At 34.2% G+C, this 12,098-nt stretch overlaps 3 protein-coding genes across 5 annotated transcripts in view; all 3 read left to right on the top strand.

The window, feature by feature from the left end:
* Positions 1-168: 168 nt before the first annotated feature.
* LOC109584067 (poly(U)-binding-splicing factor PUF60-like) lies at positions 169-1,080 on the top strand. The gene is made up of 2 exons (XM_019999635.1): positions 169-388; positions 830-1,080. Exons 1-2 carry the CDS (start codon positions 223-225, stop codon positions 937-939), a joined length of 276 nt encoding a protein of 91 aa, XP_019855194.1. The 5' UTR covers positions 169-222; the 3' UTR covers positions 940-1,080.
* An 86-nt stretch (positions 1,081-1,166) lies between these two features.
* On the top strand, positions 1,167-8,084 carry LOC100640081 (sodium-coupled neutral amino acid transporter 5-like). The gene is made up of 7 exons (XM_003388393.3): positions 1,167-1,526; positions 2,574-2,648; positions 3,168-3,328; positions 3,873-4,191; positions 5,094-5,396; positions 5,861-5,941; positions 7,487-8,084. Exons 1-7 carry the CDS (start codon positions 1,203-1,205, stop codon positions 7,820-7,822), a joined length of 1,599 nt encoding a protein of 532 aa, XP_003388441.1. The 5' UTR covers positions 1,167-1,202; the 3' UTR covers positions 7,823-8,084.
* A 21-nt stretch (positions 8,085-8,105) lies between these two features.
* The window catches only part of LOC100639953 (nucleolar transcription factor 1-like), a 5,925-nt gene continuing 1,932 nt past the window's right edge, over positions 8,106-12,098 (top strand). Inside the window, exons 1-7 of one of the 3 annotated variants that reach the window (XM_019999633.1) lie at positions 8,106-8,312; positions 8,362-8,451; positions 8,584-8,718; positions 9,722-9,894; positions 10,752-10,847; positions 11,369-11,628; positions 11,899-11,965. In XM_019999633.1, coding sequence (XP_019855192.1) covers positions 8,213-8,312; positions 8,362-8,451; positions 8,584-8,718; positions 9,722-9,894; positions 10,752-10,847; positions 11,369-11,628; positions 11,899-11,965 — 921 coding nt within the window. In that variant the 5' untranslated portion in view covers positions 8,106-8,212. Of the gene's footprint in view, positions 8,313-8,358; positions 8,452-8,583; positions 8,719-9,721; positions 9,895-10,751; positions 10,848-11,368; positions 11,629-11,898; positions 11,966-12,098 lie in introns of all 3 variants that reach the window. The other 2 variants (XM_019999632.1, XM_019999634.1) reach the window with 2 other exon arrangements.

The following is a 12,098-nucleotide window of genomic DNA, read 5'->3' as shown; positions in this document are numbered from 1 at the left end:
AGCTACTTTTATGATTATAATTATCGTAATGAAGTTATTGTGATGCTTTAAGTATGATACATGTACATGCATGTACAGTAGAATGGGTATACAATGTAGATTCATGTCTTTCTCTTTATTAAACTCTCTTCTTTCCTCCTGTGTTTCTCCTCCCTCTTTCCCTCCTCTCTCTCCCTCCCTCCCATTACCATATAATAGTCCACAGTGGTTGTGCTACGTAATATGGTAACACTTGATGACATTGATGATGACCTTGAGGAAGAGGTCACCTCAGAGTGCTCCAGGTATGGTACTGTTAATAAAGTACTGATTTACCAGGAGAAGCAAGGGCTGGAGACTGATGCTGATATTATTGTCAAGATATTTGTTGTGTTTGCTAAACCAACAGGTAACAAGAAATGCTACATGTATTACATGTATTACTACATGTTTTACACCGTATAGCTTGATATTTTCTTGGGTCGATATTTTCGTGGTTTGCTCCTAGTGGGGCAATTCGTGGTTTAATTTTCGTGGTTGACAGTTTACATAGCCTGTAAGGGGATGGCACTTCAATGATTTCGTGGGTTTAAATTTCGTGGGCAGCTCATAACCACGAAAATCACGAAATTTACATTCCACGAAAATTTCAAGCTATACGGCATCTTAAAACTCCTAAAATTTCAACTCTGCTTTTGTATGGTTGATTTTTGGATCATTGCAAATGGCTCAGATTTTGCCAAACTCTACTTGCCAAGTTTTATTTGGAAAGCAATTTTATTCAAGAAGGAAATAGTCGAAATTAATTAAATAATATTTTAATAATAACTGCTTCTTTTTTGTTCTGTAGAAGCTGAGAGTACTGTCAAGTCGCTAAATGGGAGGTGGTTCGGTGGTCGTGTTATAACGGCAGAGCTCTACGATCAAGCAAAATTTGATGCTAACGACCTTTCACACTGAAAGACTGTCGAAATCAAGAAAGAAGAGAATTAAGATATCTCTTCTTCTCATCAAATTGTCTCCTTGACATTTTACAAATGAATTGATACACACACATGTACAAAACAGACTTGTGAAATACCTCTCTCTCTATCTTTTTTTTCTCTTTTTTTATAAAATTTTAAAATGTAGTAAGAATTAATTAATTTGGAGCCATTACTTTGTGTGGTCAAAACATTAATGTGTGAGTATACGGGAATATCCGGAAATCACGAGCATTCAGTATGAGGGAGACCATGGCTATGGAAGAGGAAAGTGGTTACTCTTTCTCTTCTTGCGTGAGGTATTTCTCTAAAGGGACCATATTCTCCTCCATCTTTAACCTCCTCACGACTTGTATTGGTGCTGGAACCCTCGCCCTCCCTTACGCTTTCAGTCAAGGCGGCCTAATTTACAGCAGCATAGTCTTCTTCATGGTCATGGTAATGGCTATCCTGGTCGGGTTTCTTCTCTACGATGCTAAGAAGTACTCGCACGAGATCTGCCCGGGGCTGGAGGTGAAGGGATACGAGGACTTGGCAGAAGGCTCGTTCGGTGCTGTAGGAAGAGTAAGAAAACTGTACTATACAAACTGCAATAATGAATACTGTTCATGTATGCCATTGCATCTTATATTGTATGTACATGGTCTGAGTAAATTTTGGCACCTTTGATACCTTTGATCTCTGTGATTGTACGATTGTCTTATCTCTTTCTTTTGAAGGATGTCCTGTAGCAGTTAGTTTTGGAAAGTACCATACATGTATATGTACTTGTACTTGGATGATATATAGATTTAAGTTAGCAGTTTTAAGATGACGAATTGATCTATTGGTTAGCCGAAATTTCCTTTAAAATTTCCCTCTTAATGGACTTACCTTGCACATGTATTTTAGAGAGAAGTAACAAATGTTGCACCATGTAGTAATTGTTGATAAATTGTTACTGAGATGTGAATTAGATTAACCAATAAACAACTAGCATATTGTTAATGAATCCTAATATGTAATTATAATGCAGCATGATTCTTGGTTTTTATTACATATATACATGTACATGTACATCATAGTTCTGCCCTATGGTAGTCGGGGGTGGTCGGGACAACCACCTCAACAAATGAACCAACCAGTTCATCACTTAGACCAACCATCCAATTAATACTAATAGCCATACATAAAGTATGATATTGCAGTCTACTAGTATGGTGTACATAAATTAAAAGGAACAATATTAGTCTCCAACCACCTCTAATTTTTTTTAAGCAGAACCTAGCTGGTACATGTATTAATATATTATAGAATATAATAATAAAGCAAAATGTATATTAATATTAGATATTATACTGTCAGTGGTATACTTTATAATTATAGACCACAGTTTTAACCACTGTCTTTGTACCATAATTAGATTTAAAACCAAACAAACCAACATTGTTGTTATTGATAATAATCGTTTTTATTGGCACCAGACCTTCACTATACCACTCTCTCCCTCTTAAATATTAGCCTGTTTTTGGATGAACAGGTTTATTTTTTGTCACAATTGTATGTACACATATACACATGAACAATTTGGTAATTATTTAATGACATTTTTTGTGTATTTTTTTCTTTTAGATTTTCGTCCTGATTGTTCTATTTGGTTTCCTATTCTTAGCTTTGATAGCTTATATGATATACACTAGGGATCAGGTAAGAGACTATAATAGTCAGTACAATATTATTACGTCTTCTAGTGCTAATAAAGTCCTTCTTTACGACTTGTTTTCAACACCATTATGAGTGTATAGAGAGAGAAAGATGTACATATACACTGTACATGTTATAATATTGGAATATGTTTTATATTGGGAGGGATTTATATTTAAAATTCCAATACGCAATATACATGTAATTACATGCTAGAGTACTTTTCATTGTTTGATTATGTTTATTTTTGTTTTTAGCAGCTGTCATGTAATGTAGCTGCAAACAATATCTATCATTGTAACAAAGCATTATAATTTATTGTCATTCATTAATGATAATTTATTAATTGTGAGCTGTTATGACTCCATTGTTTATTAATAAAAATAAGCAGCTGCTCCTGTTTCAGTTTCATCTCCCTCTCTCTCTCTCCCTCCCTCCCTCCCCCTCTCTCTCCCTCTCTCCGTCCATCCGTCCCTCTCTCCCTCCCTCCCTCCCTCTCCCTCCCTCTCTCTCTTCCTCTAGTTAAGTTTTATAATCCAGTTCTTCATTCATTTATCTAACCACGCCCCTCGGTGTTCTCTCCTAACCAATTGCTCCATTGTCCTCTGTATTGCTTTCATTCCAATATTCCCTATACTACTCCTCAAGAATATATCACTGCTTCAGTTCACATCAACAGCCAGGTTAGGATAATGTACATGTACATGTGTGCTAATCATTAATTAAACGTAAAATTATAATTAGAATTATATGTGCATGTACATGTACATGTACATGTTTAGCTAGTTAAACATACATGTGTATAGTCAATGTACTGAAGTGTTAATTTAATTCTTAAATTATAATTAAAAGTACTTGTATATATGTATGTACATGTACACTTGCATGTGGGTGAGAAATTGTGTTATTATTGCTTGGCTAATCAATAATGAAATGATATATTTTAATTAGAATTATATACATGTACATGTACATGTTTAGCTATTTGAGCATATAGTCAATGTATTGAAGTGTTAATTAAATGTTAAACTATAATTAAAAGTGTGGGTAGCAAATTGTGTTATTATTGCTTGGCTTGAATAATTTGTGCTATATTTATTTTGGCACTTTTTAAATTTAATTTCCTCCTTTCTCTCTCTCTCTCTCTCTCTCTCTCTCTCTCTCTCTCCTCCTCCTCCTCCTCCTCCTCCTCCTCCTCCTCCTCCTCCTCTCTCTCTCTTCTCTCAGTATCTTCTGTGTTGCTTTATTTACCATCTTTATTGCCATCAAGACCAGTATGCACCTACACCATGATGACAACCCCATTACATTTCAAGCCATTCGTTCCGATGAAGATGACGTCATCGGTTTCTTCCCGTCATCATTCAAAGGAGCCATTACTTGTCTCTCTTACTGCAGTTTGACATTTCTTTGCCAGTTCCAGTTGTTTTCCCTCGAGAAAGAATTGAATAGGCCAAGACAATGGAAGTTGAATTTCATCATAGTGGCGTCTATGGTACTCGCTTACACTTTGTATAATATTGTGGCTTTTTCTGGATATTTAAATGTAAGTCCATACACATGTACATGCATGTAGTTGTACTACATGTATATTTTTAAAGATTTAAATGGCTGTAACTTGAAAAGTTTTAGTCGGAATCAGCTCAAACTTTCTACACAGCATAAGTACATCAATATGTATCAGAAAATGTAATAAAAATTGGGGGTGATTTTTAGCCATTTTTCGCAAAAAACCATGGGCTATAGTACAGGGATTTTTTCAGAATTTTGGCGTTTTCTTAAAATGGCTGTAACTCAATAAATTGAAGTCGGAATCAGCTCAAACTTTCTACACAGCATAAGTACATCAATATTTATCAAAAAATGTCATAAAAATTGGGGGTGATTTTTTAGCTATTTTTCGGAAAAAACCATGGGCTATAGTACAGGGATTTTTTCAGAAATTGGCTCTTTTTTTGAAATGACCATAACTTGAAAAATTGAAGTCGGAATCAGCTTAAACTTTCTACACAGCATAAGTACATCAATATGTATCAAAAAATGTAATAAAAATGGTGGGTGATTTTTTAGCCATTTTTTGGAAAAAACCATGAACTATATCATATACCCACTATTATTATTATTATCATATTATTATTATTACTATTGTACTATGCGTTTAGTTCTTCTGTTATTTTATTATTAGGCTAATGTATTATTATTATGCTCCTTTGTGTAAATTACCGTATCTTTTTCAATGAGATTTGAGGGTGATGACCCGATTTAAATGGGCTATAGCACAGGGATTTTTTCAGAAATTGGCCATTGTTTGAAAAATGACGATAAGTACATAAAAAAGCCCAGTACCACTATTTCAATGTACATATACAACGTACATGTGTACATGAACTGTAGATACGTGTAATTCTCATTCCCTCCCTCCCTCCCTCTTTCTCTCCTCCTCTATAGTTCGGTGGTCAGACACCAGAAGACATAATGATTGGTTATCCATCCACTGATGGTCTTGTCACAGCTCTTAGAATAGCACTCTTCATAACTCTCCTCTTCAGCTATCCGATCCTCTTCCATCCAACCAGACTAGCTCTCAATCGCCTTGTATCGTACTGCTATGAGTTGTACTCCAATCGTGGTTCAAGTAACAATCTTAATTGCGATCAAACTGATGAAACTACTGAGCTATTGATATCATCAAGCTTGCGTTCTCGATTGTTGAAGTACAGGAAAGATAACACTGTTGAAAGGAAGGAATTGGTAAGTACCGTAGGCCGCCTTTTTTTGAGGGCTGTAAATTTCGCGAATTGGCTTGAAAATCTATTTTGCTGATTTAATTTTTGTAAATTTATGCTATCTGCCATCTTGTACAGTGATAATTTGATTTTTGCGGAAGTACATGTAATTCTCACAAATCTTCAAAAAATTGTGAAATCCGCGAAATTTACAGCCTTCGAAAAAAGGTGCGGCCTGCGGTATAAGATGTACAAAAAGTATCATTAGATATTATTTATTTTTTTATATGAATACATGTACATCATTATTATTAATGCACGTAAGAAAACAGCATGTGATATTTGAATGAGTAATTACGTATGCTAAAGTGTCCATTTTAATTGCTCATATTTCAGCCATTTTACAAAATTAATATTAATTTCGTGTAGATGTACATGTACAATACATGTGCATTCATAATTTTTTTACATTTAATTTAATTTTTTTAGAAACCAAACTGGTTGGTCTGGACGTGTGAGACGTGGGTAATGTTTGCCGTTAGTTTTCTTGCGGCCGCTTTTATACCAAACGTGAGTGTGGGCAGGGCTGGAATCAATTAATTAACAAATCAATGAATATTAATTGAAAGAATCTGGCAGTGCTTAAATAAGCAAAAAATTTTTGGCTATTAATGAAAATCTTTTTTGTGACAATTGGTGACCTGTAGCATTAATTCTACCATACCAATTGTTCACTTCACTTGTTAATGGAATACTTTTGATTATTATGATTATTATTATTTTATTAATCACTAAGATTTAGAATTACATGTACATGTAGGAGTATGATAACTCCTCCCAAAAATTTGTCATCTACAACTATATAAATTCAAGGCTTGATGCTGAAGGATGGCAGTGCCTTTAAATGCTGTTAAAATTGATGGGGCTATTGCGGGTCCTAACCGCAGCAGTTTACAGTTTACTTAGATACATTTATCCTACATGCCTGGCTGACCATGTAGAACCATGTTTGTTTAGTTTAACTCAGCTTTATGTATAGTCCATGTATAGTTGCTTTCAGTTGTGGAAACACCCTTATAACTTTTCTGTTCTTAATGCTAAGTTGAAACTTGGTATAGTTGCATTATGGGGTTCTTCTTTATTTCTGGATTAGTTTTGGAGTCTTTGGCTGTACTGCATACATAGTACAGGGTCTTTTTGGCCAAATTTGACCAAAAAATGACTATGAGAGAATTTTCTATTTTTATAATTTTCCCTGATGTGTAGCAAGTTTTAGCTGCTCGACTGCTTCCAATAAAAATTGATTAATATTATTACCAATTACATGTATTGCTCACTTTAAAGGCTATAATACAATATTTTTGGTTATTAATATTTATTTCACAAGTTTCATTAAGGAGCATGGTTTTTGCTCCCCCAAAAATTTTTTTACAGCTTTTGAAGCTCTACTATTCAACTAGGCCATACAAGCTGTGGGAGAGCAGTGCCTTTAAATGCTGTTAAAACTGGTGAGGCTATTGTGGGTCGTCCTAACCACAGCAGTTTACTTTGTATCATTTACACTATACACCTGGCAGGGCTTACTTTATCCTGTAGAGAAAACCATTATTTGTTTAGTTCAGCTCACCTTTGCTTTGTGATCTTTTACATTTGCATGTTGTGCAGTGTCACATCAAAATGATCAACTACATCAAAATTGGTTTTTTACAAATCTTTAAAGTTGCTCTTAATCTTTACAAAGTACATGTCCATACATATGTACATGTACTTTATTTATTTTTTTTAATTTTGAGCTGGTTTCACCCGTGAACATCAGTATTATTATTATTATTATTATTACTATTATTATTATTATTATTGCCGTATAGCGGAAAATTTTGGAGGAAATTAAAATTGGCACATTGTCATTTTGATTGCCATTTGCCAAAATAAAACCCACCATTCTGAGCCAATATACCCATGCTCAATGTCACGTGGCCACTAATTCACCAAATTTAAATCTGCCAATCACCAAAATGTAGCAATTCACCAAATTCTACTCCCTCCCAAATTTCCCGCTATACGGTATTATTAAGAAAAAAATAACATTATTATTATGTTATTATTTATTACTAGGTTGCGTACGTGTGGAGTTTCGTCGGCTCCATAGGCGGTTCCCTCGTACTCTACATCTTACCCTCAATCTTCTTTCTCCGCCTTCACTTCTTCGTACGTCTCAAAGCAGCCGGAGAATCCTCCACATCTCTATTCAAGCAATACCTCCAGTGCTCCGTATGGAAGGACATCACTGCCTTGGTGATATTCTGTATGGGTGTGGTCGTTTTGATAGCCGGGAATTACGAGGCGATTGATTCTATCGTTAATCGTTCTCATGATAGTGGTAATCACTGTAGTACCTTGAAGTGTGTCGAGATGGAGAATGCTTCAAGTATAATGTCGGATTATTATTGATAGGAGAAGAAATGGAGTTTAAGTATTAATGAGGCTAACTATCATCATATTATTGTACATTCAATACCAGTACTAATGATTATTATTTAATTAAATTTTCATTTTCAATGATGCTACATTATTATTATTATTAATATTATTATTAAGTGGTTTTTGTTGGTATTATTATTGTTATTGCTGTTTATTATTCATTGCTTTGTACAGTAACAATAATATGTATATTTATTTTCAGAAAGAGTATGGAAAAAAACATTTTTAAATTTTATGTACCATTTTCATCGATAGCTCGGTTGCTTTCGGAGCCACCGATCCGCTAACAATCCCCGGTCCCACTTCGGAGGGCCCCCAGGAAACCGACTGACCACGTTGTCTTGGAAAGCCTATGGAAAGATGGCGAGTGTCACCCACATCTCCAAGAAAGCAAAAGATGCCATCGCCAAGGTTGATAGCCACCAGGAAAGCAAAGCAAAAGCGGACACTGATGTCGAAAGTAAAAGTTTCAAAGTAGTATTAGTGTATAATGGCGTCTCTTTTAGTAGAAAAGAAAAGTAAAAAGGGAAAGAAAAGAAAGAAGACTCCAGCTGAAGAAGAGGATACACTCGATGAGGATACCATAAACATTAGAGATGGTACTTTTATTTTAAATCTATTTTTACTTTTGAAGTATATTTTTAAACTATACTATTATATTATAATTACAATTTGAATATAGTTAGTTCTATTTCATTTTTAGAATTAATTTTATTTGGTGTTTTTTTTAGTTTTGGATCCTGAGAACGAGGTTGACGTCCCAAAGTCAAAGAAGCGAAAAACTGACAATAAATCCCAAGAACCTGTTGAGACGAAAGTCATGAAGTACCCTGTGTCGTCTCCTTATCGACCTGTGAAACAAAATGGTCAGTAATTATAATTAAGAAAATTATGTTACAGGTGCAACTGCACACTTATAATTATGTTTTAATGAATAACAATAATTCTATTGTTTATTATAAATTTATTTTCCTTTCCCATAATTTTAATTATTTTTTAAAGTCCCTACTGTCCCTGTACCACAAGAGTTACGTACATGCATATTATAAAAATCAGTTCCATTATAATTAATTTTATTGCAATCCTAATGCTATTGAATGTGGTGGCTATAAACTATCATAATTATAGCTCTGACAGTATATGTGACCCAATTTGAGAAAACCAGGCTATCTGCGGGAATTATCAATTAGAGATATGGAAGTTAAAACAGGTTATTTATAGACCTTTCTGTTGTGCACCATGTAAATAATGCAAGATAATATAATGATAAAAATCTATTGTATCCGTTTAGACTTCTATTTGCATAAGTAATCATAACTTAGCACTACATGTGCCAAATGATATGGAACAAAGACCAAAAGGAAGAAAAAACTGTGCTTATTTAAGAAAAGCATAAATCTCAATTTTCAGTTTTGGAGCAGGTAGCCTGGTTTTGTCACATATGATGTAAACATTTGACAATAGCTGAGTGCTAATTTATACTGGGCCTTTGAAAAGTAAAAGCTAACTCAAAGCTTCAAAAAGTTGCAAATTGACCTTTGTCCCCAACCTATTGTACTTATCATATTATAGTCTTCTGGTGGGAGCTAAATTTGGCAATTTTGCAATTATATTGGCAGATACCGTATAGTGGGTTTATTTCAAGGATGACAAATTTCACAAATTATGCGGATTTTTGAAGATTTGGAAAATTAAATTTCTTGAAAATCAGTTAGTACGGTATAAGATGGCAATTCGTGAAAATTATAATCCTCGAAATAAACCCGCTATAAGGTACCAACTGCAACTACCCAATATTACCAATATTAATTCTTCACTAATAAATCCAGCTCTAATTCTATCCTATGAATATCATTAAATGCCCCATAGATTGGTTGTACCATATTGCTGGTGTTACAATATCCAGCTGCTTGAAGAAGGCAATGGACAGCTCGTTGGATCCAAGATTTGAAGATGAAGGTTTGATAAAATGGAGGGAATGGTCTGAGGATCTTTTTAGTGAGAGTGACTTGAAAAAGATTTGGTGGTACATAAGAAAACAGGTACTTATTATTTATTATTATTATTATTAGTAACGCGGTAGCGTTACTAAGTAGGATTCATCCCCAAACAAAATGGCTGCCACGACTTTGCAGCCTTGCTATTATTATTATCAAGAGTACATAATCTACAGAGAGTGTCTAACCATACTATAATAGCTGAAACATCACCGCGTAGCCTTTTCTTGTGCATCTTTGGGCATTCCCGCATACTGGGTGTGGCTGAGTAGGAAAAAATGGCTGCCAAGTTTGCTCAACAAGGTTTACTGGCTGTTTTGGTGCCTCTGCTATAGCAGTACTGCATATCAGACTTCAGCGGCATTATAAAGTGTACTAGTATGATATCTAAAGCTTCTTCAAGTTTTCTCCACTGTTTTTATGTTAACTTCTACATGTGTTTTTTAGTAAGTACACCCACGCTTCTGGTCTCACGTGACTTAGTTCTACGCGGTCATGTTTCAGCTACTATAGTGCGGTTAGACACTCTCTGTAAATTATGTACTCTTGTTATTATTAATCAGTGTATAAAATAAGAATGAAGAATTCTCTACTAACTATATTTGATGAGATTTTAACCGTAAAGTTCCTGTAAAGTCTACACAACATAAGAAGATGTATATATATATCAGAGAAAAAATTATAAAAATGGAAAATTCTCTCCTAGTCATTTTTGGCCGATTCTTTTTATGTACAATATATGCTATATAGCATTGATATACATGTACATGCACATGCACATGTAGTACATGGACTTTAACCAATTCTTTTTAATGCACAATGCTATAGCTACGTGTAGCACTAATGTACATATATATACATGGTGCATGCATAGTTTTTTGATGTTTCATTTTGTTTTATAGTATCCGAGTGAAAGTCTTGAAGATGTGATGAAGGGATTGTCAGGTTTATCTGCAACCAGTGTTGAAAAACTTGAGGAAGAAGCAACAAAGAAAAAGGTGAGAGAGAGAGAGAGAGAGAGAAAGTATTCTATTAAATTATATTATGATGTAATGATGTAATTGTATTATTGTATGCATTATATTAAACTTTATTTTCGGAGTCAATTTTAATTTAATTGCTCCTCCAAAAAATTGATCAGTGAAAGTGTCCGAAGTATGATTTGCAAGCTGCAAAAGTCGCTTAACCAGGAGCATTGTTGTCTTTAAATGCTGATAAAACTGGTGAGGCTATTGTGGGTTACTAACCACAACATCATAATGACATCATTCACTTCCTGTTCATTAACACTTGTGTAAACAACTGTTGCTAAATTTTTCTTTACGATTTCTTAAAATCAGTTCCCTATAATCAATTTATTATGGTAGAAGATGGGTAGACAACGTCATTTTGCTAAAATTAAAATTCGCAAAATAATTTTTTTATAGGCAAATTTACTAAGTTAAAAAAGCCACGTAAACTTTGAGAAAATAATTGAAATAATTTTAATTTTAAATAATTTTATTTTTTTTATTTTTAGTATAAACATTTAGCCCCCAAACAGCCTCTCTCCCCATACATGGTTTTCTATCATCGAAAAAATCAGAAGTTTCTCAAGAAGCACCCGAAGACGTCGCAGCCTGATATTGCAAGAAAAATGGGGGAGGTTTGGCGACAGATGACCGCAGACGAGAAAAAGAAATATCAAGACATCTCGAGACAAAAGAGGGAGGCATATAAGAAAGAACTGGAGAAGTTTTATGCTAAATATCCAGAAGCAGCTCCCAAGAAGTCAAAAATGTCATTATTTGTTATAGTACAGTTGGAGCTACATGTATTTTTGTGGGATTTACATGTATAATATTATGTGCATTTGGTGATTTGTAAAAATAAGTTAAAATTTACACTAAGCATGTACATGTACATATACATATATGTATGTAGCAAGGATTGTGGATTTTACATAACCACACATACCATTTAACATACATTACATGTACATGTAGGGTGTATAATTATCATGTATTGATGTACAATATAATTGCTGCATATGTTTTTTGTCTTTTTTAGGAAGAAAAGCACTACAGTATCTGCTTCTCATATAGTTTCACTAGTAGTGGCCAAAAACGCTGAAGCAGTGAGTCCATTTGCATGTACATGTACCTGAAAAAGTAAAGATTAAATACCTTCATATTCTTAATTCTTATTACTTCTTCTCTCCATCTCTCTCTCTCTCTCTCTCTCTCTCTCTCTCTCTCTCTCTCTCTCTC

This window comes from Amphimedon queenslandica, unplaced genomic scaffold (genome assembly GCF_000090795.2).
Source record: "Amphimedon queenslandica unplaced genomic scaffold, v1.1 AMPQUscaffold_13252, whole genome shotgun sequence".
NCBI lineage: Eukaryota > Metazoa > Porifera > Demospongiae > Haplosclerida > Niphatidae > Amphimedon > Amphimedon queenslandica.
Note: the sequence above shows the minus strand (reverse complement) of the source record. Positions and strands in the feature narration are given on the sequence as shown.